This window comes from Kwoniella botswanensis, chromosome 1 (genome assembly GCF_036426115.1).
Source record: "Kwoniella botswanensis chromosome 1, complete sequence".
NCBI lineage: Eukaryota > Fungi > Basidiomycota > Tremellomycetes > Tremellales > Cryptococcaceae > Kwoniella > Kwoniella botswanensis.
This window is the reverse complement of record NC_088599.1, coordinates 7268668-7296448: the sequence shown is the minus strand read 5'-3', so window position 1 is coordinate 7296448 and position 27781 is coordinate 7268668. Positions and strand designations below refer to the sequence as shown.

Sequence of the window (27781 nt, the reverse complement as noted above, 5' to 3'; positions counted from 1 at the left end):
ACCCTGGTCACTTGAAGAGAAGCATTGATGAATGGATGGATTTTGTACAAAGTGGACTAGTGTGAATTAGCCTTTTTACCCTATCTTTTTTACGTTCTTGGGTTCTTTTGTAGGGGTGGGTAACGTTAAGCTATGATGACGGTGGTCCAGCTTTGTTCCAATTGTTGCAATTGTACAAAATATACAACTTTACACACTACCTACTCACTGGTGCACTCTCCCTGCACAGCTTGGTGATCATCCAGCCAAGTGTCTATACCGTTCTGATTGTCACGAAGGTTCATTCAGATCTCCCATGTGAGAGTAGTCCGGTATATTCCGCCGGCTGTGAATCACCATCATATCGTCTTTGTCAAAAACACGACCTTTTCATTCTGTCACCGACCACTCGAGAAAGGAAATACAAATACAACCAACACCACGAATTCATATACATCGCTCATCAGAGCTTAGGTCCCAATCATCTGGCTGGTCATCATCTTGTGTACACTGTCAGGTAGTGAAGATAGAATCTTCTGCTTAGTTAAACAACCATCAATACAAGCCTTCTTTCTCCAACTTCCGACTCTTCCACCATGTCTCGTCGACCTCAACCACCCCAGGAAATATACTCGCCTATCCCCCTTCACCTCTCGCTGATCCCTTCCCTATCAGCATTATCGATCTCATCCCCCGACGCTGATCGGACCAGGGTCGGATCTTCTTCCTCAAGGAGGTATAACGCTTCATCAAGGGGAAGTAGGATATACACCGCTACGCCGAGCAGTACGTCCATATCGGATATCTCCATCTCTGATGGTGAAGAGGATAGTGGTAGGATCGAAGATGTGAAAGAGGCGAAATCATGGTTGGACATGACTGGACCTTTAGATAAAGGAAAAGGTAAAGGTAAAGAGGAGGAGGAAGGGTTGGCAGGGAGATTACCTCCTGAATTATTATCACAAGTAAGCAATTGATCACTACTATATACATATACCATCCCTCCTCCTCGCTCTTCGTTTGTATAGTGCTGATTTGTTGTGTCACTTATAGATACTGCGCCTATTACCCGATAATAAATCACTCTTATCTGCTTCACTCGTCTCTCGCTCATGGTGTCTCTGTGCTTTTCCAATGATATGGACCCGACCTCAAATAAGCTCTATCATTACCCTCGCTTCTCTCATTCGAGTAGTCTCACCTCCTGAAGGAAGATCCACAACATTACCTTATGCAACTACCATTCGACGTCTGCACCTAACTCAACTATCCAATACTCTCACAGATATGCTCTTTCTGAGATTATCAGCTTGTACAAGACTAGAGAGATTGACTATATCAAATTGTGTTGGGTTGTCTTCCAAGGCGATAAGTCATGTTATCAGTCATTTGCATGATTTGGTATCAATAGATCTCAGTGGGATACCCCAAGTTGATGATGGAGTATTGGAAGAGTTGGCAAGGAGTTGTGGGAAATTGCAGGCTATCAATTTGTCGGACTGTAAGTTGATAGGTGATGAGGGGGTTAGAGCTTTGGGTGAGGGATGTAGATTGCTCAGAAGAGTGAGTACAAGCTTTATTGCGTATCATCAGAGATCCGGTTATCTCACAGACATCATCTAATTCACCTTGATCATATCGATTCACGCTGATTTGTTTCGTTTCGTTTCGTTTTGCTCATTGTCCTCAGGCAAAATTCTCAAAATGTCATCGACTCACATCCAATTCCCTCATCCCATTTGTCCAACATTGCACGCTCCTCCTCGAATTGGACTTACAAGATGTCCTGTCGATCACGAACTCCACGGTATTCACGATTTTCCTAAACCTACCTTACCTGCGGGAATTGAAACTGAACAATTGTACGGAACTTGATGAAGGATGTATACCGAATTTGATAGAATTGAAATATATGACGGATGAGCAGTTATCAATATTAGCTAAGAGTATTGGACTGGACCAAAATCAGGATCAAGACCATACAGCCCGACCTGTTGTCGAAGGAGAAGGAATCGATATCGCCGCCTCGACTATAACTGCGCTTACACTTCGACCCAAGATGAACCACCTAGATCATCTGAGAGTAGTAGATTTTACGGGATGTACCAACCTCGGAGACAAGGCTATAGAAAACTTGATTAGTAATGCACCGAAATTGAGGACGTTGACGTTGACCAAATGCTCCAATCTCACGAATGAATCGTTGGAGAGTATAGAAAAATTGGGAAAACATTTACATTATTTACATTTGGGACATGTCAGATTGTGAGTTTTGGCCTGACATCCTATCTCAATTGGGATGTAACTTTGAAAATGAAATACCCATATCACAAAAATTGAAGATGATGCTGATCATATTGATCCTTATACTCACAGAATTACAGACTCCGGTATAACACGCCTGGCGAAAGCTTGTAATCGACTGAGATATATTGATTTGGCATGTTGCGATTTATTGACCGATGAATCGATAATGGAACTAGGTGTGAATATGCCCAAACTAAGAAGAGTAGGATTGGTCAAAGTGAGTGTAGTAACTTTCTATAACATAATTATGATCGCTCAACATCGATGTTGATATCTGTGCTTGTACAGGTAATCAAGATAACCGATGAATCAATTTATGCTCTTGTTGATCGATATACCGCCCTGGAACGTATTCACCTGTCGTATTGTGATAACCTATCGATCAAAGCTATATCCTATATGTTGAACAGGTTGCCTCATCTTAAACATCTCAGTTTGACTGGTGTCAGCTCGTTCAAGAAGAAGGAATTGCAGCATTTCTGTAGGGCTCCACCTGATGTAAGTATTTACTTGGTAATCCCATCTCGTCTGCCTCGTATAACCTGGTCACATCATATTCTACAATATGCCTCTGATGTTTAAACAAAACTTGCTAACTTGTTAATTACCTTTCTGTCAGAACTTCACCGATCACCAACGATCTGCTTTCTGTGTATTCTCAGGAAACAGAGTTGACGAACTTCGTCGATACTTAAACGAAGTTTATTTCGTCTCTATCAACGGTGGCGTGGAGAGCGACTCGACGTCGACTCGACGTAATTCCGGTTCGTCATCTACTAGCTCTATAACAGTTCCTGGAACTTCTTCGCCACCTTTCATCCATGATCATCACCAACATCAACACCACACGGGTACGGGTTCGAATCATACACACGGATACGTATATCGTAGAGGATCAGCACCTGCTTTAAGATCATCTTCAAACATTGATAATATGAGCGCACAGGTGCCTGGTTTACCTAGTATGGCATTTGCCACTCCCACGCCGAACTTCCTTACTCCCCCTGTACATGATTCCAGTAGTAGTAGTAGATCTCATAGATCTGTAGGTCACGGTATACCATCTAGGATGAGGGAAAATTATGGCGGAGGTGGAGGGGTATCGATGAATGAATCGTCACGAGAAGCCAGTGCCAGTTCGACTGATGAGAGAAGATCTAACAGGGTCAGAAGTCATAGAGAAAGGGACAGGGATAGACCGATTGGACCCAGAGATCGATCTGGAGAGAATACTTCGATTAGTAATAGAGCAGAACGTCCGACGACGATGCCTGGTGGATTATGGGACCGGAATGAGGGTGGAGAGCTAGGTAACGATGATCGTAGGGTCAGTGGGAGTGCGAGTGGGTCGGGAATGAGATGGTTTGGATGGAGAGGTGATAATGAATAGTTAGTATATGAATCATGGTGGATACTGTACAAAGGACCCGGTCTTTGGAAATTGATAAGAATGGGGTTGCGAAGGAAGGGCAAATGGTAGGATGGGATCATATGATGATACAATGATTGAACTTGGTATAATTTTCTGTGTACCACTTATGTCACTTGCTAGACGCTTTGAATCGTTGTTCATGATCTTTATGTAGCTAGACGAAGGAATATTGATGAAAGTTGATGTCATGGTATTCGTCAGTGCTTAGCCTTCGAAACAGATTCACAGGATTTCTCTCCAGTACAAGTCTGTATCAGCCCAATTCATGTGATAGTATGTAAATCAAGATTTGCAATCACAAGGTATGCACTCGTCATTCAACTCAGGCCCCGGGTGGTTCGGCCTCGTTCAAATGAGTAAACGCAGACAACGTTGAGGATCGCAAAAGCAAACACTAAAATACATCAAATGGAAGAGAATTTGGGTATATGAGAAGAACGAACAGATAAAAGTCAAGTTGAAAAGAATTTCCTATCCACCGCGCCCACCGCGCCAATATCTCCTAGGTCATCTACCTTTCATATTTCATAATTCGTTTATCATTCAGATTAACTCGAAGAGAAAAAGGTAACAAACCGTTGAGAGGTGTATTCGTTTATTTACCTTGAACACTATATTCAGCATCGAAAAGTCAGTAACGTCCATCTTAAATTATGAACAGATTGATCAAATGACAGATCGATTTCAAGTGGAACAAGAAATCTTTACTCACGCTTTCACGATAGGAACGACAATGATGATGATCAATACCGCTATACCTACACCGATGATGATTCTCATCTTCATGTCCTTCCACCACATTTGTTTACGGACTCGGTTGGCACCTCTTCTGAATCCTTGGGCCGAGACTGCGAGAGTGTCTGGGTGATTGAACGGTGGTTAGCCATCAATTGCGAAAGAAACGTTTAGAGCGGGATAGGTGATGAGATGATTGTACGGGAGTTTTGAGTATTGTAATTCTCCTTCCATTGAAAAGGGACTTCGCTACTGGCCCCCATCCATTCCAAGCGACTTTTGCCCGATCAATCGATTCACATAGCTAGCCATGTAGACTCGACACCTTCCGTTCCATTGTGCCGCACTCCTCAGTCCATATGTTGAGATGGAAGACACTCACCAGTCTTATCTTGCAGAGCATCCAATCTCTCTCCTCTCTCAGCTACTCTTTGGATATTATCGTGCATTGTATTGACAGTCTCGTCGATTTGTTGTTGGATAGCGGCGATCTATTGATGCAGAGCGAGAGTGAAGCATGTCCATGTTCGTTTTCGGGTACGTGTGAGGTGTAATCAAGTGAACGTTTTGATTGGAAAGAAGATGTCGAGTTGCATTTGAAGTTGAATAGAGATAGTTGGACATCAGCTCATGTTCAGTTTCGCATACCAGACATCTGACCCACCTTCTTATTCTGTTGACCACCACCTGTACCACCTTGGCCACCTGCTCCCCCTTGAGCAGGAGCGGAACTTCCAGCAGGGATGTATGGGTCATAAGGTTCTGCGGACCTGTCGGGGAAGGAAGTTGAGAGTTGTCAGCTATATAGCCACAACCTGGAGTTAATAGCTGAGATATGACGACTCACATGATGGTTGTTGAGTTGGGTAATACAGTGATGGATATGAAGATAAGCTGAGGTGAAGTCGAAGTCTAATTGACGATTGAAGATCTACGTGAGAAGGTGTCGCAGTGATGTGTGAGGTGGGATGTAGGCTGTGCACTGACAATCCACACTACTATGACGACCACCCACCACCCACCCACAAACAAGGTGAACCGCGTAGATCAGCGGGATCAATCCAAGAGGGACCTATGTGGGAGGGCAAGTTAGACAAACAATGGAGTGGAGGTAGACCATCACTCATCTCAACGCGTGAAAGTCAACAGTTGACTGGACTATCAGGAAGGAAGAACATTACTGACACTCATACTACTCGAGTACTATCACCATTGGCTGTCGCAAGATTGATTACTGACTCATTGCATCGAACGAGACGACCTGTCACCTCAGAAGTGCAGTATCCTCTTGGCTTCCGAGGTTTTGAATCGCGTAGAGTGCTACCAGTGGGGATTTCTGATCATCAAGTGAGAAAGAGGAACGTAAAAGGAAAAGGGAGAGATGAGGTTCAGGACGGGTATATCCAATGTAGCTCTGTTACACAGTAAGTATGAGTCATCTTATGCTAGCTTTGACCCAAGGATGTCGCCTATCAGCTGATGCAAAAAAACGCATATGAACTTCCTTCAGAAATAACAAGATCATTAGCTGCATTAGCACGATCGTGCGTTATCAGATTATCACCCGAACAAGTCCATTTCATCGTTCCAGGCAATGAAAGCTCGACAGGTGTACAAGTATGGTCGTCAGTATCAGCTGTCCGTTGCCTTCAGAAGGATATAATTCAGCTGATATCGCTTATCGTTATAGACAGGTGAAAGTGGTAAGCCGTGATGACGATGTATGACTTAATCCGATAGCTGATCCTTCATCCACGATATAGTCAACTCTGTTCGACGCATACAAGATCGAGTCAAATGCGAATAACGAGATATGGGTGGAACTTCATTTGGATTCGTTATTGAAAATATTGCGGAGTGCAGATAGTTCAGGTCAGTAGATTAGCTATCTTTCACTTTTATGAGACCAAAGCTGATGTCTCGCGTGTGTAGTTGGAAGTATAAACGAATCGAGATCGACTGCGGCATTGACAGAATCGGATGTCACACTGAAATTGAATAAGAAGGGTCAGCAACCTATATGGTCTTTTGAGATACGCGGATATACAGTGAGCTTTGGTCAGACCTTCTCGGTGAATGAGCTAACGTCTTCACTATGCAATCGAACTTAGGCGCAGAGAAAACCGATGTCGATCACTCATGAAATACCGGTGAAGATACTGTCAGCGAGAAGGCAGGCGGAGCTGAACGAACCATTATGTCCTCAACCAGATGTGAGCTAAGCTTTGGCTATTCTCCGAAGCGAGTTGAAGTAAAATGCCGCGAAGAAGCTCATGATGAATTTCAAATTGATAATAGATTCACGTCGTCTTGCCAAATCTGTTGGAACTACGAAATATAGTATCTAGGTTAAGTCACTTGGCGGACGATGTAAAGGTATCTGCGAATCACGTAAGCACTGCTTTCAGCTAAGTTTGCAACGCCACAGATCCAGCTGATACACCTCTCACCTATAGGAAGGAAGGTTAGAGCTAACGTCGAAAGCACCTCGAGTAAATCTGACGACTACATGGAATGATCTCAGTGTACCTTCTAGTAATAGTCAGTTTTATTCGTTAGCTTTCGTGTCATCTTAGTATATTCAGCTGACGGTCGACGACGATATAGCGAACGACGATGATCAGCCTCCTCCACCTCCCGATCAGATGTTCACCGTCACAGTGGCTATCAAAGGCTTTTTGAAGTTCCTTACTTCGCATTTAGTGGGAGGGGCAGCCATTGCATGTCAGTTGTCGAGTTGAAGGACGTGGATAACAGGCCAACAGCTGACAATCTTCGATAGGCATATGCGAAGATCATTGTCTGATAGCTTACGTGTATATAGGTGAGCTTTACCTTCCGAACCAATTCGAGGCGATAAAGCAGCAACTGACAATGTTCTAGGCGAGTTGAATGAAGCTGGGGGTGTATTGACTTTCTTCATCCCGGCCAAGATGACGGATGATTAGAAGTGGGACAAGGATGGTCCGATAGGCAATTCATACTCAGAACATCAAGGTGGTTATGAGCAAAGATAGTGCAACGTCACAAAGTATGTATCACGATATTGTATCATATTGTTGTAATGATCTGTCTTATGCAGGGTCTCGCCTCAAGTCTCGCCTCAAGGATATGATGAAGATTTTCATGACCATTGACGACCCACTATCAGATCTACTGCGTCACCATGCAAAGCGGTATGCGAGTGTTCTCATTGCAGTCATAACTTTTCAAGATCCGTTGCAGCATTTTTTGTACTTCCCTTGTAAGAAACACCCACATCTGCTTGCTTCTGATGGACTATAACATACACAATGGACGACAAACCTCCTTTCACACACATAGACACTGTCCGCAGGCATTACACCAGCGAACAGATCATCTCAATTCATATATAGGAGGCGACATCGATTTTGGGTTATCATTCGGGCTGTTTGCATGAAGTCCCATTAGTCCGCCAGTAACAGCACGTCCTCAAGCTTTGACAATTCGACCGACTCGGAAGGGTACAGTGCCAAATTATACATCCACAAATTATCAGGCGGTGCGATCCACTTCGACGACACATGGTTTGGAGAACGAGTATTGGCCCTTCAACCCACCATCTCGATTTTACAAGTTCCTCGTCGCTCTAACATGACGGCAAAGTTGCTGACCAGTGGGGAAGTGACGATCGAATTGCCCAAAACCACATTTCAAGGTACGGTCCATTTTGGCGATCAACAAATGCCGGTAGAAGGAGAGGTAGGTTGTGATTTGAGGCGGATCGAACTCAAGAATAAACATGATATGTATGCTTTTTCCTCGAGAGATAGTTGGTTTCAGTATTTGGAAAAAAGAGATGTGGTTTCTGGATTTAAGAGTATAGGGATAGAAAGTAAATGTGGAAATAGAATGTGGATGAAGGACTTGTACATCCTTGAAGCTGGATCTGGATCTAAAAATACCCATGATTCCTCTGAGACGGAGCGACGATCGCGAAAGTATATGAATATCAAATGGGACGAGAAGACTGGGTCGCTCCACAGGACTTGGACAGATTACAAAGATCTCATAATCGAATTTTCAATCGACAGAGGGACGACCGTCCAGCGTAAGTTGACGATGATTGATCAAGGTGTATTTTGGATGTATAAGGAAGGCGTAGATGGTAGATTACAAAGTGTAAGTGCAAATATTGGAAATGAGGAAGAGGCGAGGTTGATATCGGATTTAAACATGGAGTTGATAAATGGCATTTCGAAGAGAAGAGCGAATACTCAACCGACGGTCCATATCACTGGGATGAGTTCACTGGATGATAGTAACAGTGTTGATGAGAATGGATTGTCAACTCTGAATAAGATACTTTCGTACATCTATACCGCTACAAATACGGGTGATTGATTGGATCGATCCATCGGTCAACTCCGCGGTATACCATACGAGCGCACGTAGAGTACATATACGTAGCGTCCACTACCATGTACATTTCGATGTTTCAATCCGCTTGATGCATCCGTGAATATATCATCTCTCGGCACTTTTCGAACGAAATGAACAACTGAACGTACTTGACTATGTGGAATGACCAAAGCTGAATAGGCAATATGACAGGGAAGAAACAGGTCCTCTGTGGTACGAGTACTCCGTACCTCGGTCCGTGCGATAGCACTCCTCCCACTTAGCAGATACGAGTAGCATCACTCAGTATGTGAAGTCAGTCGGTAGGCATCTTCGCAGGAATATGCACAGCAGGCTCGTAGTGGAACACAAGACGATATGTGTGAGTACAGGTAATGCTGTGAGTTGAGTAAGCTTTCACCCAACACCAATACTCCACTGTATCGAATGCGATTCAAATGTGAAACACTCCAGCCGGGGATATATCTGTGTGCGTGATGAAGAACCTTGTTTCATATCACACGGATGGGTCAAAGAGTTGAGGGAATGGCTAGTGAGTTGCTGGACTGACACTGACATCATCAATCATCATCATCAATCACCATCAATGGTCAGCGATCAGTCATTGAATGACTGGAGAAATCACTATTCATTCGGTATCGGCAACGATCAGTTCGAAGACGAAGACGGACCTAGATAGACAAAGACGACGACTTATTAGCTTATCTCAAGATAAGGTAGTTTACGAAGACCTGAACGCTCTCACATGTATAGCAGCACAACCCAAGATGGACTTTGATATCATACCTGTGAGTATACCCAATATCTCATTTATCTCGGACCTGTATTGACAAGATGGGTCTGTCGGATAGTATGAGGACATACAGTGGGGTCACAGATTAGGAGCAGGTTCTTTCGGATCAGTATATAAAGGTGAGATCAAGTCATTTTGTCCTTCTGCCCTATGGTCTTCAGATGGACTTTAGACTGACTTGAATCGCGATCAGGTTCTTACCTTGGTATCGATATTGCCATTAAGGAGGTACTCCCTTCGACGGAATATGATGTGAGTGAACCTTCTCAACCATCAATGATGGTGTACTCTCAGTCCAGATCGTTAAGACATTTCGATCTAACGTTGCCTTTTATCGCTTATAGGTCCATAAGTACTTTGAGAGGGAGTGGAGGATTATGAGAGAATGTAGACATCCTAACATAGTGTTATTTTTGGGATTATCAAAAGCTCCAGGGGGCGATGACAGGGTGTTGTAAGTGACTTGATGTTATGCTCAGAGGGATCCTATTGATTCTCTGCACCTTGTTCCTTACTCTGCTCTTCGTATTTTATCTGCTCCAAATTTGCGTCAATGAACTCAACTAACACCTCTTGTTCCACCAGTATCATATCCGAGTTCGTACCCCGCGGAAATTTACGTCAATACATCTTATCTTCCCACCCCTTCCCTTGGAGATTGAGATTATCATTCGCGACCGACGTAGCGAGAGCAGTGGCCTATCTTCATGCCAGGCAGGTGAGTGGTCTGGCCAGAGCTCAACATATCAAGCAGCCTCACTGATGTAATGACGGTCGTAGTGTATACACCGCGATCTGAAAGGCGAGAATCTATTAATCACATCCAACGAAAGAGTGAAGGTCACAGACTTTGGATTTGCTAGAATTGCTTCCAGGAATGCGGATGAGATGCGTAGGATGACCTATTGCGGTACTGATGTGAGTAATAGTCATGCAACACTGTCACAGTTGCTCGTTCAAACTGAGACGATGGAATCTCATCGTAGGGGTATATGAGTCCAGAAATTATCAATGGCTTGGAATTTGATTTACCAACTGATGTGTTCAGTTTGGGGATAATATTCATTGAGATCATGTCTAGAAGATTGGTTGATTCGAAGACGTACACGGTGAGCATTGGTTGCTGTCTTCTTCTCGAGAGTGCTGCTTCAGTCACTAGCAGTATTGTGAGGTGAGAACGACGCTAAAATGTATCATCCTTCCGTACTTAGCGCCAAGCACCTCATTTCACTCCTGATCCATCCGAGGTGATCCGCCGAGCTTCACCTGGCTGTCCTCCAGCTCTCATTTCATTGGCATTATCATGTACTCAGGAAGACCCAAACCATCGACCCAAGATGCCAGAGGTGTTAACGAAATTACGTGAGATCGAGGTCGAGGTACTATCTAAATTGGATGATCCCACTTCCGAGCATGTCGGGTCGATAAGACTAGTTCACAGGGGCGGGAAGAGGGCGATGCCGATATTTGACGGAGGCGATCGAAATGATCATCCAACCAATATGAATCAAATAGGGGAAGAAGAGAAAGATAGGAAAGATGAAGAGGAAGTATTGAGGAAATTGGCTGAGATTCATCTAGATATCTCTGGGAAAGGAGCTTTATCAGGTTTATCCAATTCTTCGAGTATAAGTGGAAATGGAAATGGGAGCGATCAATTGGATGATAATGAGAAATGGAGAACTGCCAGATGGAATGATCTTGGTTTCACACCTAATGATAGTATACTCACCTTCAAGACGGCAAGCAGCGATGTCAAAGGTAAATACTATCTATACATTCTGAATGAGGTATTTGACTGATGTAGAATTTCATATGGGATATAGGTCAAGAGCCTCTATTGGCTTCTTCAGAAAGTGGATCGTCCTTTGGTTCAGCGAAAGATAGTAACAGCAACGGTCAAGGATGGTCGAGCTTCCTGGGAGCTGGGTCTGCTTCTGGCGAACCAGTACAGACAGCTTCTGTGCTTAGAGCTGCGACACCCGGTTCAACTTCAGAAATCAAGACGGATGATGAAGAAGAGGAGATGGGCTCGACGATAACTATCAAAGGGCACCCTACCCCGCCTGTCACCCAACAACCCAAACTGAATCATCCAGAATCCACTCCTGTAAAGCCAACAGCTCGAGAAGTGGATCATGCTCTCGATATCAAAGACGATATCGCCACTGCTACTGTCGATACTACGATATCGGAAATTGAAAGTATCCCTTCATTACCTACTTCCATCACTCCTATCAAACGTAAAGACCAGAAACCTAAATCACCTATCAAGACCAGTGCGTTGGCCACGCATAGATTCACGTTGGTAGATAAAGATAGTGTACCTCTGATTAATGGTAAAAAGGCTTTATCCTCAAATTGTAAGTCGACTTTCGCATCAAAAAAGACTTTTCGTAATTTCGTATGAAGCTGACGATGATGGAGGTTCTTCGATCTGCGATCCAGTCACATCGACGTTCGCATTCGCTTTCTTCCCTAGGGCACTGGCCCCTACCCCTTCACCAAGTAAGAATGATAACCTCGCTCCGGGTGGAGGTGGGAAGTGCGCGGTGTGCATGAAGAAGATGGGTGGTAGAGCGGGTTTACAATGTGATGATTGTCATCGTAAGTGGGCGCTGCGTTTTCTCACTCGTTGGCTTTATTCTTATACACATAACAAGTGACATTTTGACTGACTGATAAATCAATTTGATCATTTTAGTGATCGTGCATGTCAAATGTTCTCATAATGCACCTAGGAACTGTACAGGTGGAGATGGCAAGATCCACTAGGATCAATTAATGTGAGTATGATAAAACTGTACTCTTATATTTCAACTTATCTTGCGTTTCACTTTGCTTTCCTGACTTTCGCTCTGCTTTGTAATGAATCCAACTCATTCGTCTTGAATATCATGTCAAGTCGTAGTTACTTATCGTCCTTGTGTGTCTGTTCAATCTATCAATGTACCGTCACGTTTGATCCTACTGTAATAATCAATGAACAAATCTAACATGAATCATATTTTCATCTCAATGTCTCTGGCTGTACTGTAACTCTATATGTCACGTTATAACCCCTAGACCCTTCCATCTATGCACAATCAGGTAATTTATTTAGTGTCAATCCATCTGATGTTCTTTCATTATTCATACTCTGTAATCATAAACCCATCGTCCGTAACAAATCATCATATCATCAAATCGTCAAAATCATGATAACTCCCAATATCAATCCGGACCACGAACTCGGTAATCTTATCCCTCTCAATCCGCTCGACGAACCTCCACTGGAATTCGGAATGACCGCCGAACTACTTTGACTTTGCCTCACGCTGGCATTTACCTCACTCGCATTCAGCGGTGCATCCCCACCTGCTCCTGTCAAGTTGGAATTATCGTGAGCTTGTTCGGGTATGGGCGAGGTGCCGGTCTGTTGGAATACTTTGATATAGTTTAGGAGCATCACCATGTTATTGAGGTTTTTCTGAAAGGGTACAGTGGAGTAATAAGACACCAGTATCAAATGGTATACGTCGAGATAGTCACTCACCGGATCGGATATGTATTCTGCACAAGTACCGGGACAATAGTCGAATGCTACATCAGTGAGACTCCATTGTCAGTCGAGCTTTTCCAGCTTTTGCGTTGAGAAAGTATGCTTAACCGTATGCTTAACTCACTCTCGTACAATGCACCTGCCCATACACCTATACGTGTAGCATTGTCAGTACAGTGCAGATTTTCGTTATCGAAAGTCAGACTCACCACACAGATCAATGTTCAACACTAATACCTGAGCTTGAAAGAATTTATACGGATCGCAGGTCGATGCGTCCCACGCTGCTCTCGGTGTGCCCCCTGTACACGTATCGTTCGAACGTGAGCTATCATAGGTAGAGCTTCTCGGGGTGATCAACTTACATTGGTCAGGTGTAGGAGAGTTGGACTTGATACTGCGGGAAGATAACAGGTCAGCATCTGGTGAAGCTGCAAGAGGGAGTCCTCGACTCACTCGCTGGGTATTTGAGCTCGATTCCAATCCCCTATTCCAACGCCGGTGTCAGCTATATGCCACCAGGACCTTCAGATAAGCTGTCGAATGAACCAATCCGCTCACACATCCTCACTCCATCATTGTTCCACAACATCGCAAACACCCCTCCTCCAGCTTCGTTGAAAGGCATACCAAAGGAAGTTTGCGAGTCGGATCCGATCGTACAGCCACTTCCACCTATCATGGGACGATCAGCTTCTAGTGTCCCCTTGCCAGTATCCCGAGAAAATCAGAGCTGCTCACCTGTTGTCGAATCGCAATTTGTATTCTGCATTCTCTTATCAGCGTCAAATGAAGACTTTCGATTGTTCTTGTGGCGACTTACTCCAAGTTGACCAGTGTACATTCCTGGAGCTTGATTGATCTCGCATCCGGGTAAGGTATGACTATGATTGATGGTGCTGTGATCAGCCACAGTATGTGATGATTTCTTACTATGATCCGGTGCCGACCAGCAGAGCAGACTCACACGGTGTACCGACTACATTTCGAGATATCATATATTTTGTGTAGGCTACATGTCATTCTGAGTGGGATCATCAACAGTAACTCACTTGTTGGTCATAGCCTGTATTCCTTCCTGTATTCAATGATTGGAAAACACCTCAGCTCATTTCGCATTCTCAATGGAAGAGCTTAGTAGTAAGCTGGGAAAAACTTACCACTATATCTATCTCACCCTGATGGTAGCAAACGCACTGGTCAGCTCAAACTTTCCTTGAGAAGGAAGTACGGACATTGGACTGACAGCGGTTGGCCACTCCGCTTGATATCCCAACGTCCAGACTATTACCCAGCAACAAATACGTTTTCAGCTTCTGACTGTCACCATGACGGTACGAAAGATTATCGCTCACACGCCGGCCATACACCACACCCCCACGGCATAAGCTTAGATATTCCCAATGAATTAGTAAATTCTGTCAACTTGTGTGGAGAACGAAAGCTCACAGCCATATCGACGATAAACAGTCCTCCGGCAAACATCGATTTGGTAGTTATCCTCACTGAATCTCGGGGTGTGTTGACCGGTGTACTCGAGAAGTGATCCACCTGGATGTGAACACTCCATATCAGTTTAGCTCGGCCAATCATAATGGGAATATAAGTTGTCGACTATTGAGGACCCACTTGAATACCTGGTTTCCCATCTCCTGTCCAGAATGCCAAACCCTTCTTGAATGCAGTAGAATTATCGACATATCTGTCTTTCAAAAGTGAGGCATGATTCTTCGGTGATGAAAGTAGATTAGATAAGAGAGCTATCTTCACTCACGTTACCACTGTTAAGAGTTATCAGTCGAAATGGTTCAGCTACTCTCCTTCAGAGCTTCGAGACCCTATACAGCGAGTGTCACACTTACGTCCGAGAGTAGGATCTATCTCAAGGCGGTCCTGAATCATCTTAACAACTCCATGAAGACAAAAAGAAGTACATACCAGGCTGAGTGAAGAACTCCCAGCTATATTCAAAAGCCGTAAGAGTTACCATTAACATGTCAGTCAACCACTCAAAGAACCGTAAGACAAATCATATACTCACCCATCAAAGAACGTCTTCCCTTCATAGGCAATCTGCTGCTCCCACCTCATTTGTCTTCTGTCTCTCCCACCACTACTCCAGTACCTCAATTCCTCCTGGGAGTACATCCTCCTACTCAAATCTTCCTCTCGTTTCACCGGTCGTTCGGAATCAGAGCCATGAGATTGGATAGGCAGTAATCTTCGGTCAGGGTTGTATGGGAGTCGAACACCTGGTCTGGCCAAACTTATTGAGTATATCAGGAGGGAAAGAAGGAGGATGGTGTACATGTACATTCTGGATCGAATCGGATCAATCAATGTGGATGGTGTGGTGGATTATGATTTTGACGATGCGATGGCTTACTCTTCCTTCTTTGAGCTTTCAATTGGAATCGATATACCACTGGAACATGAACGATCTTCCGTCTATGGAGAGAGGTGTTTTTACCGATACCGAAAGAATGATCTTGTTCTTCCTTTACTTCTTGTCCGCACTCCTTCCTTTGTTGGGATGAGATGAGGTGATTTTTAGGTCTCAGGTGGGAATGTTCTTATCGTCAATTTCGTCTCACGCGTTATCTATCGTATCGCTGTTGATCGTAAGAGAGGTTGCTGTCATCGGGTCAGAAAGGAAAGATGTAAGAGTGTCAGTCATGTTAGTCACGCATACAGTGCACCCAGATGGAGCGGTTTGTGTGTGTGTATGCGTTGAAGGTGCGTGCACATCATTCAACATTGGATAAGTAAATGGATATGTTCAGGGTTTTTCTTGATATGTTGCATTTTCCTGGACATCTGGACGATTACATGTTATAGATGTTATATGCATATGAATTTCTTCTTTCCTGTTCTTTCTTCGTCTTCATTCGACAATGCAGCATATCAACAAGAAATAACCCAAAAATGATGTATATATTGATATATGATACAGCTAGACAAGTGACACATGTCTGATAAAATGCAAGAAGCAAATTGATTTTGCACAGCTGCCATTCCAGCAACCGAATCTTTCCTCTCTTGTCAAATTGATGTATTGTCCATATCCAAATTGATCCCCAATTCCATGGCACATTCTACACCTGACTCATCCTTCTCTTCTTCTTGCCCGTCGGAGTCTTCTCATCAGGTGTAGGCGACTCATCATCATCTTCCATGCCCATGCCCATTCCCATACCCATCGAAGAGTTGATGATTCCATTCCCACCATCATTGCCTTTCTTGTCAAATGCACCTGTCTTTCGTAACCATCTGTAAATGTCGCAAAGAACAATCAGCTGTACATTCCATATGCGAAGGACTCGATCAGCTCACCTCTGTCTGACTTGATGATACGATCTCGTAGGTACACCCTTCGATACCAAATCCCACTTCTCTCCATGGATCGCCACGGCTCTAGCGAGAAGTTCGTCCTCTTCAACCGTCCATTTGAGGTACGGGCTTCTAATCCTCCTTGCCGGTAGACTGCTCGTGAGATGGACGTACTTGCCTAATCCAGGTACAGCAGGACTGGCGAATGCGTCATTCTCATCGTACTCGCCATCTCCATCCCGGTCGTTACCAGGTGTAGGGTAAACCGTCGAGCTGGGGTATTCCCTTGCAGTGACCGGCGTGGCGAGATCAGACGTCCCGCTATATGCTCTAGGCCGGTTCTTGGGCGTGGTGAGATTCGGATCGGCCGGATTTTGATTCTGGTGATCTCCATGTGCCGATGGCGGTTGTGCGGGTCGGGCCGGTCTGGCGAATAGAGTGAGATCGATTGCAGGACCTAATGAAGAGATATCTTCGGTCGACCTGAGTGGGCTGGATGATCTCGCACCGATACTACTATTCTGGGCCTCGTCATTTGGGTCGATCAAATCACCTAATCGAGTTGCCGATGGTAATGGTCCAGAAGAGCTACTAGAAGACATTTCACCTGATTTGGCGACTTCCAACTGACTCGCCTGAGCCAATAAATCAAGTGCCGATGCAGATCCTTGACTGTTCGGTATGGCACTTTGCTGAGTGCCCAGAGGTGGTAACTCATCTTCTCTTCCAGAGGACCATTCGTCCCTCCTAACTCGCTTAACGGGACTGCCTCTCTCACTAGCACTTTCATCTCTTGTTCTGGTGGTTGATCGAGTCGCAGACATAGCAGAAAGCGGTACGATCTTCTGAGACCTATCTTCAGGTGTGGGCGTACCAGGTCGAGTAGCGAGTTCAGCCGCACGAAGCAGGTCGTTGAAGTTGCTTCCGCCAGGCGTGGTCTGAGGTGGAGGATGTTGTTGTTTTCGATTAGATTTGGAAGGAGTTTGAGGTATAGTAGGTTGTTGTGGTGGGTTATGATTCTTCCTAGATTTCTGAGGCCGAGGAAGTAATGGCGTTCCTTGTGGTTGAAATTGTGATTGAGATGATTTACCCTTGGATTTGGCAGCTGACATACTTGGTCTTCTACTTTGTAAGGGCTTCTCCTCTTCTTCAGACAAGTCATCTTCCGCTTCTGATTCGATCCCACCGTACCCTTCTGAGAATCCCACACCCCCGCTCGGTCCTACGACGCCGTTCCGCTTCAATTCGTCCAATGTCAGTCGACCGATCTGGTCATCGGATTGACGCAGGTTTCTAACTCTTTCTGCAGCGAGTAGCAAATGTTCGGTTCGGGCGTCCCCCATCGTCACCTTGCTGGACCCCTTGATTGGCGATCGGGAATGACGTCTACCCGAAGTTGGCAGATAAGATGATATAGGGGGTTGAGGGTGAGTGTGGGAGTGTTCACCTGATTTGGTGATAGGTTGGGAGTTCAAGATGACGTGAGATCGAAGGTATCGTAATTCGGTCACTAGTTTATCTATCTGTCTCTGTGTGTCGGCGAGCTACAATAATCGTTATGATCAGTCACGATCTTAAATGAAGATTCCACTGTCAGACTCACCCTTGGCGCCATTAACCTATTATCCATCTCCAGCCTCTTATTGGCAGCTTCCAACTCCTGATGATACCCTACATCCAGATCCAACACTTTACGTGGTCTGGTCCCAGCAGCAATCTCGGCTTCTCTTTGATGCATCAGTGCTCGAGTTTCAGCATGCCATGAATCTCTTTCGGCAGTGTGACGTGATCTTCGACAGATAAGCGGTAGCATCAGCATAGCTTCCCAAGCTTATATCATCAATTAGGTGCACTCACCGCTCGATAGCCATGAGCTGCTCCGACAACCTAGCTTGCTGTTGCATTGTCTTTATCGTATCCCTCTGCGCCGATAATCTCTCTTGCAGGAACGGTATCTGTTCAATCGCTAAAGGCAATATTGACTTGACCTATGGATGAAGAGGTTGGGTCAGCTCCGGACCACCTCCGCATGACATTACAGTCGTTGAGGGATGACTCACCATTCCCAACAACTCATCTCGCTGAACCCATCCGTCTCCTGTTCTCTCACCATGCTCTATCTGCGATACTCTAGCACTCATCCGTCGTAATGCATCGAGATCCATCATTTCCTCATCATCATCCTCGTTGTTTTGTACTTCAGCTCTGCCTTTCCCTTTATCCTCCCATGCGGCGACAGTGCCCGTCTTGTTCACCGGTGAACTGCTGGATGATGATCCTTCGGCATGAGTGGTAGGTGTCTGAAGTTGGATGGTGTGTGGAGTTTCAGGCTGAACGGGCGTACTGGATCCACTCAAGTGGGGAGTATCCAAGAGGGTAGGAGAAGGTTGAGTATGGGAATATGAGTGTGGATGAGGGTGGGGAAGGTCCGAAGGAGGCTGATTATGGGAGGCCGAATCGGCCATGATGCATGTGTAAGGGCCACCAGTCTGGGTTGATGATATATCAGGCAGTCGAGGGAGTAAGACGGGTTGAATGTTCTTGATTCTTGAAGGTGGATCGGATATATGGATGATCCTTTGTTTTTGGTATATTCAATAACCGACTAACCGCAACTGACCGGGTAAGAATACCAATCTAATCAATCCATCCGATGAATGCAGTCGGGATGTGGGTGTATCAAGATCAAGGTATGTTATGGTATGTAACACTAAGACAAGATATGGTAAGGAATGTATGTGTTGATGATGATGATGAAATGAGAAATGATTTAGAGTCAAGTAATGTTGCTTTTACTTTTTTGCCGCCGTTGCATGGTTCATGTTGCTTCTTTCGTCCAAAAGTCATACTCGTACTTGCTCACTCCCCTGCTTAAAACCCACATGTATACACGTCATTGCTTTTGGTTGCTTTTTAACCCTTTTACCTCAAAGTGGCAAAAAAAATCAACTGAGCGAGTTGGACCCTGGATTTCTAATTTCTAAATCGAGTAACGTAAATACACCTTTTACACTTACCCAATTGTCGGAATTATAGTTTGGTGCATGAAGTGAATGTGGCGGTCTCTCTTGGTTCACTCCTTTATGGTGAAGTGTGAAGAAAGGAAGATTGATGATGATCATTTCGAGCTAGGAAGCTGGTATGTATGCTATATGAGCTGGGAATGGTAGTGAACACAGTATCAACCTTATACTTGCTTGGGGTCATAATATGCAAAATGAGAGAAGCGATAATTGTTAATAGCGGCAACAAGATCCCCGTCTTAGCTTTCGGTACAGGTATGTCAATCTACCTAACACATTTGATATGCTAAAGACACAGTGGACGATTTGTAGCGGCTCCTCATCTCGGTAAAGACTGTTCAAAAACGGTATTGCTAGCATTGCGGAAGGGAATAAGGCACATCGATACTGCTCAATTGTACTGTAACGAAGAATATGTCGGTAAAGCACTGAAAATGTGGGGAGGTGACAGAGAAGAAGTCTATATAACCGCCAAGTGTAAGTTCACATATATATACCTACCGTTTATTCAGAAGAAAGACTGATTCATTGAGGGAATAGGGGGATGTCAAGGAGATGCATTAAATGATCCTCGGAAAGCTTTAGAGGATAGCTTGAGAAATTTGAAGCTCGATTATGTTGATATGTGTGAGTTCGATCAACATTCTGTATGGCTCTTAAGTATACTGTATATTGACATCTTTCAGGATACAGTCTTGATGCATAGTCCGATTGTAAGCTTCATACATCTTCAGCATTGATGTATCAAAAACGGAAAGGTGAATAATGTTGACCGACATTCTTCCCAGACGATTAAGCCGTATACTATCGCCGAAGCATGGCGAATCATGGAGGCCCTACAAGCAGAGGGGAAATGCGTTGATATAGGAGTATCAAACTTTGGACACCTCGATATTCTCGAATTGAGCAAAAGTTGGAAAGTGGTACCCGCGGTCAATCAGGTGAGTTTGAGGTTACAAGTTACATACTCTTTCGCTTCCCCAAGATTATGGCTTGTTGTATCGTGAATGTGATATGGCGGGTCGATGACATATTGGTACAGATCGAGTTTTCACCTTATAACGCACATGACCCTCGATGCAAATCGGCCATTGAAATATGTCAAGAAAATGATATAGTCATCTTTCGCTTTGGCTGTCTTCAACCTCTTTCCTTGCATGATCCGCCACTCCCTCTCAACCCCGTTATACAGAGAATCGCAGAGGAGAATGCACTGACAGTAGGTCAAGTATTACTTAAATGGGCAATGCACGAGATGGAAGGTCCTGTCGTAACGTATGTGCGACCCACATGTGCCAAAATAAATGACATGACATGGGTTGATTTGACTTGAGGTACCAAACAGTACGACCGATAAACCTCATAGGATAGACGAGTACATCCAAGCGTTCCAAAAACCAGCTCTGAGTGAACAAGATTTGAAAGATACAAGAGAAGCGGGTAAGGGAAGGTATTTCAGGAGGTATCTAGATCCATTCCGACCGTGAGATACTTGTGTATACATGTACTGTATTTTCTGTATTAGGCAAAGCCCGTACTTGGTAGATTCACATACTCAATGTACATAATTTGACCGTGGTCTACATGATAAGATATTGATTTCCCAGACGCCAATAATTACTTCTTCCTATGTCTGGTCCAGCATTTCTTAGATCTGCCGGAAGATGGTCTGGTGGATGATCGAACGGGGGCTTTACCTCTATTCTCAGCACTCGCGCTCGAGCCGGTAGTAGGCTGACGATCAACAGTTGTATCGTCATCTGTTCCCACACCTGTAGCGATATCTGTAGCAGCTGAAACGGAAACATCTTGTCCAGGAGAGACATATCCATTGCTATTCACCTCATTATCCCCTTCAACATTACTTTCAGAAACCGAAGTCAAACCCCGTGGCACTTGTTCTATTTCGCGACTTGGTTCCTTGTCCAGCACACTTTCACTCATGGTAGAAACATCACCATCATTCCAGTCTTCGTGGTGGTTCACCGAGTGATATGTCATACTGGGTCTCAAAGTGACCGTCGATCCCACTTTCACCTCAATTCCATGAGGATGATTAAACAGTTTATGTAGATCCCTCCATGCTTCTCCATCTTCACGTGCACCATTGATCAGAAAAGTCTTTTCGGAATCTAAAGTAATCTTGAAATTCCTGTCTTCCTTTCCGCTTCCGGACGATATCTTAGTGTCAACTGCATACCTCAATGGATTATCCATTGTCAATTCACCATAGAATTGCATTCCCGTCAATCTAGATCTAGGAACATCGTTTCCTTTCGAATCTTGTTCTTCTAACATCTTTTGATTTCTCGTGGGCCATTGAGAAGGTGGAATGGAAGGTGGATGAAGGATTAAACTTATTCCTCCAAATTCACTTATCTCATCGTCCTTTATGATCTTCTCATACAAATCTTTCAACTCCCCCTCGGAATCGTTTTCAATCAGCTGATCTCGGACTTTCCAAGTTGCAGCATGATTCAAATTCATATGAACCGTCTTTTTCTTGTTCATCTCACCATCATCAGGGTATTGTAAGAAAGCACTCTGGAAGGTGTAATCTCCATCAAATGCGAATCCAGGTAAGGTCAGAAATCTAGACGTAACATTATCGACCATTCCTTCTGGCAGTGTCAATTCTGGATTTCTTCGACGATATTCACTATTCACGCTGAGATCGGTATTGGGACGAATAGTCCCTTTCGTTATAGGCTTGGTAAAATTCGGATTCGATATGTACGGAATCCTTTGATCGAGTTGGTTCAAAAATGATAGATACCCTACTGGGCCGAGGCTGCGATTGTATAAACTTCCTATACTCAGTGGTGGTTGTTCAACTTCAATAGGAGTATCATAGTACCTTGTAGGAATCACTCCGAACGGAAGCTGTCTTGCATATCCTATGAATCTACATTGAGAAGTAGGCCGAGGAAGCCCAAGTGGGGGAGAGGGAGCTTCAAGTTGACGGTTGATGCTATCCCTCAAGTTCCTATAATCGGATTGCGCTTGGATGCTACGTAATCCCGCCTCTACTCCGCTGAGGCCGGGAACAGACTCCTGGTACGAAGGAGGTGGGTACGAAGGTATCTCATCTTCGGTGGGTTCACACATATCATATAACCTTTAAAATTGAAAATTTGGAATTATCAGAGAGGCCATGCAAAAATACTGGACTGTATTGCAAGTAGAAAAGCGGTCTTGGAGACGTTTTGTTGAGGTCACCTTCTTACACACGACTCAAAGCGTCAGTCTGAGTCTCATAAGGCTTTTGCCAGTATACTGCGACAACTTCGAATGCAACTTCTCTACCACAAAGGGTTTCGACCTTTGTGCGATCTACCCGTTTGTCATCGATTCTCTTCGCCATTTTTCGTGGTCGTAACATAATAAGTGCTGCGCGGCAAAGTCACCATCCTAGAAGGATAAAGGACTGTGAACGAGTACGAATTATCTCTCGCTCTTCCTCCTGTCGTCCAGGAAGCGATTGGCCCCTTTTTGGGGATAATGCATAATGCATAGCCGCAAAGGTATACTACTGAAGAAGTAATTTCAAACAATGATCGAACAATGTCTTGTTCAACTTACAGAACAGATCTATATGGCAACACGATCATAAGTTGCCAAAACATGAATTCAATATTGTCTCAATGTGAAATTACAAAATTACATATATACAGACGACATCATTATCATGAGGTTGATGTTGGCGAAAATTACAGGTAAATGGGTTTCACAGTCTTATATTCAACACAATATGCCTCCCATCATTACATTTACTGCACTAAATTTTGATTCCAAAATCATTCCCCCTCCCATACCCGCCATCAACCACCACCATCCCCTTTTTTGCATTCCCATTTGACCCAACATATTTATTCGATTTACCCAAATTATAAAAAGGATGTTGTCCTTCTCCTGCCCCTGCTTGCACCATTTTACCATCACCGTGAGCAAGAGCTTTGGTGGCTCTAGTAGGTTTAGAAGATAACCATAAACTAGTTATCAACCGTCTTTCTCTCTCGTACGTATCGCTACTCCAATTGGATGAAGACGAATTCTCATCGGACCTACTAGTCTGCTGAGTAGACGTAGATACTTTCCTCTCTTGATTGAGGGTTGTAGGAGTATAAGGTTCATTTGAGGTGGTAGGAGGGAACATATAAGGTTGTCCTGGAGTGGTGAGTCTCGGACTTGGTATTACAGGAGAGTTGAGATACATGAAATCTTTCATCCCTTCTTGATCGTCGTCGTCAACTTTATTTGTTCGATGCTGTTGTTGTACACTCAATGATCGATGTGTGTATCTAGGTGATAATGGGCCATATAGGAGTTCCAATCCAGTTCCAGCCTTGGTCTTCGGCGAGACAGGTGAAGTAGGTGAAGTAGACTTCGGCTGCACCATCTGTGGAGGTGCAGAGGGAGTAGTCTTGCGTCGAGGTCTAGGAGGAGGTAATAATCCAGCTGATTTAGGATACCTCAATCCTCCTTCGTCTTCTTCATCAGCCAAGGGATAATCGTTGAGAGAGAAAATATTTAACGGAGGTGGTTTGATATTCCTTATAGGAGACGTAGAGGTGACGGCAGATGGTCGAATTCCAATGTCAAGTGATAATCTCAATTCTTTGTCCCTTCTCACTAATCGTTGAGTAGCTTTCATTCTCGATTGACCATACTCATATGCTGTTGTCCATTCTTCTCCCTCTTCTACTTCATCCTTAACATCGTTATCAACCGGATTGATATTGGTAATCTCACTTCCAGCTATAGAGCTCAAACTGCTTTGAGACCCTTTCCTCCTTCTTTTACTTTCTTTACGATCATCCACACCGATCTTACTTCTCTCAGAGGGAGGTATGATATACCCTGCATCCAACATACACTGAGTGGGTGATTCCCCCCTGGCCCTCCCATACCCACTAGCAGAACTACCATCGAAAGAACTCGTCCTATCTCCTCGTCCATCGGTGGTATTCCTAGAAGATAAATTGTGGATGGCCGCATCATCCAACGCTAAGAATGATAACGCTGTCATACCGTTCTTACGACCTTCAGCACCCTCCACTCGAGATGAGGAAGACAATCTACGAGGTTCTTCCCTTGGCACCAATCGAGTGAGGGGTTTCGTCGATCCAGGAGATAGAAGCTGAGAAGATCCCGTAGGACCATTACCGGCAGTGGAAGGTCTCTTGGGTCGAAGGAGTCGAACAGGTAGCTTCGGATGAGCAAGTTGGGCAAACGCACTTCGCTGCGGGTGAGGATGAGGAGAGCCAGGTAGCGTTGCGAGATCAGGTAAAGTCGGAATAGGAGGTAGAGGTCGTTGATGGACCGGTATAGTAGGTGAGGACATGCTATATTTGCATATCAGATCATCAGTATTTATGCCACATTTACAAGTACACTTGACTAGACTCACTCTCTGACAGGTGTTGGAGGTCTCTTATCAATGACAACCACTAGATCACCTTCTTCTCTAGTCGTGATGGCAGGTGATGAGTTGGTGGAAAGCACAAGAGGTACTTTGACGCCTTGTTTCTCTTTATTTCCTTTCCTTTGAACCGGAGTCTGTGGTCTGGGTCGAAGTTGACCAGAAGATGGCATGCGATGTAAAGATGATGTTGCATGTGAATCCAGTCGAGAAGCGGATCGAGGTGGTATAGGCGGTGGTGGTGGTCGATTTCCGGATAAGACCGATTTCTTATTGTTCTCCTCTGTATGCTGATCCTGATCCTGATCGGTAACTTGATTTCCCTCACTCACAATACCCTTATTGTTCTTGATTGTTTGTGCATGCATCTGCGATGCATGTATAGGTAAAGGAGGCAAACTCCCTTCAGGTGGAGGAGGTGGGGGAGGTGGTCTTCTCGATATAGACATTGATCCTCTGACATGCGATTGTGTTTGTGTTTGTGTCTCTGTGTACTGGTGTTGTTGTTCAGATACTGGTCTACCTAATGCATGACCGTGTGATTTTGTCCTTTTTCGATTCTCCCTCCATTCCCTTATGGATGGTGAATCCGATACCTGTGAATATCTCTTCGTATTATCGAAAATATCAGAAGTCGTCTGAGTCGAATATGTAGTAGATCGAGAACGGGTTTTCGAAGGTGTTGAACGCCCAGATCTAATCAATGATGGTACACCCTCTCCTTCTGGTCTATTGGTATTTGGACAACCGGTACCATACCCAAAACCGTCACGTAAAAGATGACCACTTAGATTTTCCAACACGTCCAATGCCTGCAATTCGACATCATCTAGATCTTCATCTTCAGGTCCATACCAGTGCGATTGGGTTGTTTGCTCATCGGCTACTGGCGATGATCGTACGGATGAACGTGATTGAGCAGGTAAAGAATGATGGGAGTGTGAATGCGATGAAGTGTTATGGGACTGAGAAGAAGAGGAATGTTTTTTAGAATTAGGAGGTCGAGCAAGATGGGTATTGATCGATAAGGATGTATTCCTTCTACGTGGGAAAGATTGATCATGAACAACTGAGGATTGTTCCGGCTCTCTAGTGATCACCACTTCGGCAGGCTGATTGAATCCGTTCCATTGCCAATTATCTTCTTTCTCGTACTCATTCTCATTGAAAGGATGATGATTTCTGATTGACAGGTTCATCATTGGTAATTTCAGAGTATCTCTCTTATCCCTCCTCATCTTCCCTTTCCCCTGTTTCGAGATCCCTCGCCCATCTTCATAAGACTCAAAGACACCTTGGATACTTGGCAAAGCATTTAACGAAGAAGCTCCTTTTGAGAATGTAGATGGTGGGGTGGAAGATGAGAACTTCTGAGGAATACCGAAATCGAAATTGTTCGTTGAGAGGAAAAGAGGTGAAGGAGCAGGTGGATTTGAACGTGATTTGTTTCTACTATGTTTACCATTGTCGCCGTTTGAGTTTGAGCTCGAGCTCAAGCTTCTAGGATCCAAAGCTGACACAATAGAAGGTAAGAACGAGTAGTTCTCACTTCTTGGGGAAGTAGGTCTCTTCGAACGAGATTTTATTAAAGGCATTTTACCACTTGTCGATTTGTGTGATCGATGTGATGTAGAGACAGAAGCCGAGGTCGAAGGGGCAGGCGGGAAGTCGGTGGTAAGTGGGTCATACGATCTTGCTGATCTAGGTGTGGGAGGTAATGCTTCGAGGGTTGGTAAAGAAAGTAGAACAGCAGGTGAAGGTGAGGTATGTCGTTTAGTGAGTGAAGGTCGAGCTGCAAATGGATGATAAGATGACATTTGAGGTGATATATTATATTTGTAAGTGGAGAAGGTGCGAGTATGCCCAGGGAAGCATGAGGAGCGATACGATCTGAGCTGAATTGACAGGAACGCCCATGCCTGTCTCCTATTGTTGTATGTATGTCAATTGGCAGGTGATCGATCAGCTGGGCGAGATAAACCTTTTAGTCTTGTCTGATCTGGATACAGAGTTAGTCATTATGGTTGCTGTAGTTTTAATGAGTATGAGGAAGATGAAAGGCGAGGAGATGGGAAGAAGGAGAGGAAATAAAGGAGGAAAAGGTATACCTGTACTTCTCACATCCTCCCATCTCGTATCTCACTCTGTTAGACATCATAATGATGGGATATTTGATAGACGATCAGTGCTAAATGTTGAAAAGGGTCCAAGCTTCCCGTTTCCCGGTTCAACCATCAACCATCCATCATCAAGACTAGTCTCACACATGTCTAAAACATTATACCAACCCAATCAATCCGTAACAACCAAGCAAGTTCCGGACAGATTTGATCGTGTCGGTTGTCAAGGCACGTAGGTTGCTAAAAGGTATGCTAGTAGTGGACCTGATCTAAAAAAAACGTCGGGTGTCCTGATTGGAATGAAAAGGAGAAATGGTACCATTCATTTTGAGGGGGAGGATGACAGTGGGATGGGATGGCTGGTGACAAGGGTTCAAGTGAGTCCTGGACTACAGTACATAAGTAGCTTTCGTCTTGGGCCCAAATGGTACACCTTAAGACTTGTATGAACAACGTAGTCTGCAAGTCGGTCAAAACGGAAGTCCATCAACCTGAAACCAAGTACAGAACCGAGGTTGTTGCGGTGGTGGGGTTGTGCGGAGGTGACCGCTTGAGGATGATCGCGTACTCGTCGTAACCGTACTCGTATGCGATGATATGACCGGAACCAAAGTTAATCAAGTTATTCAACTTACCCGTGTGCTCCCATCACCTCGACCTCTGTTGATCCTTTCTGCAAACTACGAATAAAGTACACTCAGATAACCTACCATTGA

The 27781-nt window shown here is 44.4% G+C and overlaps 10 protein-coding genes across 10 annotated transcripts; 5 read left to right on the top strand and 5 right to left on the bottom strand.

Annotated features, from left to right (window-relative positions):
• Positions 1-575: 575 nt before the first annotated feature.
• Positions 576-3676, top strand: L199_002758 (uncharacterized protein; the record flags this gene model as incomplete). Its single annotated transcript, XM_064888497.1, has 6 exons — positions 576-944; positions 1033-1542; positions 1670-2244; positions 2356-2503; positions 2575-2784; positions 2906-3676. The coding sequence occupies 6 exons, from the start codon at positions 576-578 to the stop codon at positions 3674-3676; spliced, it is 2583 nt and encodes an 860-aa protein (XP_064744569.1).
• Positions 3677-4426: 750 nt separating this feature from the next.
• On the bottom strand, positions 4427-5580 carry L199_002757 (uncharacterized protein; the record flags this gene model as incomplete). Its single annotated transcript, XM_064888496.1, has 5 exons — positions 4427-4578; positions 4836-4944; positions 5118-5223; positions 5301-5365; positions 5476-5580. 5 exons carry the CDS (start codon positions 5578-5580, stop codon positions 4427-4429), a joined length of 537 nt encoding a protein of 178 aa, XP_064744568.1.
• A 254-nt stretch (positions 5581-5834) lies between these two features.
• Positions 5835-7401, top strand: L199_002756 (uncharacterized protein; the record flags this gene model as incomplete). Its single annotated transcript, XM_064888495.1, has 11 exons — positions 5835-5877; positions 5964-6078; positions 6144-6156; positions 6217-6325; positions 6386-6501; positions 6565-6666; positions 6752-6844; positions 6910-6994; positions 7061-7177; positions 7236-7277; positions 7337-7401. The coding sequence occupies 11 exons, from the start codon at positions 5835-5837 to the stop codon at positions 7399-7401; spliced, it is 900 nt and encodes a 299-aa protein (XP_064744567.1).
• A 667-nt stretch (positions 7402-8068) lies between these two features.
• Positions 8069-8818, top strand: L199_002755 (uncharacterized protein; the record flags this gene model as incomplete). The annotated part of the gene is made up of 1 exon (XM_064888494.1): positions 8069-8818. The coding sequence occupies one exon, from the start codon at positions 8069-8071 to the stop codon at positions 8816-8818; it is 750 nt and encodes a 249-aa protein (XP_064744566.1).
• A 785-nt stretch (positions 8819-9603) lies between these two features.
• L199_002754 (uncharacterized protein) lies at positions 9604-12404 on the top strand (the record flags this gene model as incomplete). Its single annotated transcript, XM_064888493.1, has 11 exons — positions 9604-9624; positions 9688-9748; positions 9823-9881; positions 9974-10083; positions 10215-10347; positions 10410-10547; positions 10616-10738; positions 10841-11390; positions 11456-11992; positions 12078-12236; positions 12334-12404. 11 exons carry the CDS (start codon positions 9604-9606, stop codon positions 12402-12404), a joined length of 1962 nt encoding a protein of 653 aa, XP_064744565.1.
• A 406-nt stretch (positions 12405-12810) lies between these two features.
• L199_002753 (uncharacterized protein) lies at positions 12811-15486 on the bottom strand (the record flags this gene model as incomplete). Its single annotated transcript, XM_064888492.1, has 19 exons — positions 12811-13098; positions 13165-13211; positions 13295-13321; positions 13380-13472; positions 13536-13567; positions 13627-13657; positions 13732-13845; positions 13912-13936; positions 13994-14054; positions 14223-14248; positions 14331-14348; positions 14417-14454; positions 14526-14559; positions 14620-14721; positions 14800-14872; positions 14945-14951; positions 15033-15047; positions 15109-15131; positions 15212-15486. The coding sequence occupies 19 exons, from the start codon at positions 15484-15486 to the stop codon at positions 12811-12813; spliced, it is 1329 nt and encodes a 442-aa protein (XP_064744564.1).
• Positions 15487-16265: 779 nt separating this feature from the next.
• Positions 16266-18965, bottom strand: L199_002752 (uncharacterized protein; the record flags this gene model as incomplete). Its single annotated transcript, XM_064888491.1, has 6 exons — positions 16266-16440; positions 16504-16957; positions 17009-18044; positions 18104-18290; positions 18358-18488; positions 18561-18965. The coding sequence occupies 6 exons, from the start codon at positions 18963-18965 to the stop codon at positions 16266-16268; spliced, it is 2388 nt and encodes a 795-aa protein (XP_064744563.1).
• A 752-nt stretch (positions 18966-19717) lies between these two features.
• On the top strand, positions 19718-21010 carry L199_002751 (uncharacterized protein; the record flags this gene model as incomplete). The annotated part of the gene is made up of 7 exons (XM_064888490.1): positions 19718-19778; positions 19836-20000; positions 20064-20150; positions 20217-20236; positions 20312-20464; positions 20566-20798; positions 20869-21010. The coding sequence occupies 7 exons, from the start codon at positions 19718-19720 to the stop codon at positions 21008-21010; spliced, it is 861 nt and encodes a 286-aa protein (XP_064744562.1).
• A 130-nt stretch (positions 21011-21140) lies between these two features.
• On the bottom strand, positions 21141-22631 carry L199_002750 (uncharacterized protein; the record flags this gene model as incomplete). Its single annotated transcript, XM_064888489.1, has 1 exon — positions 21141-22631. The coding sequence occupies one exon, from the start codon at positions 22629-22631 to the stop codon at positions 21141-21143; it is 1491 nt and encodes a 496-aa protein (XP_064744561.1).
• A 670-nt stretch (positions 22632-23301) lies between these two features.
• On the bottom strand, positions 23302-26762 carry L199_002749 (uncharacterized protein; the record flags this gene model as incomplete). The annotated part of the gene is made up of 2 exons (XM_064888488.1): positions 23302-24868; positions 24934-26762. The coding sequence occupies 2 exons, from the start codon at positions 26760-26762 to the stop codon at positions 23302-23304; spliced, it is 3396 nt and encodes a 1131-aa protein (XP_064744560.1).
• Positions 26763-27781: the final 1019 nt, after the last annotated feature.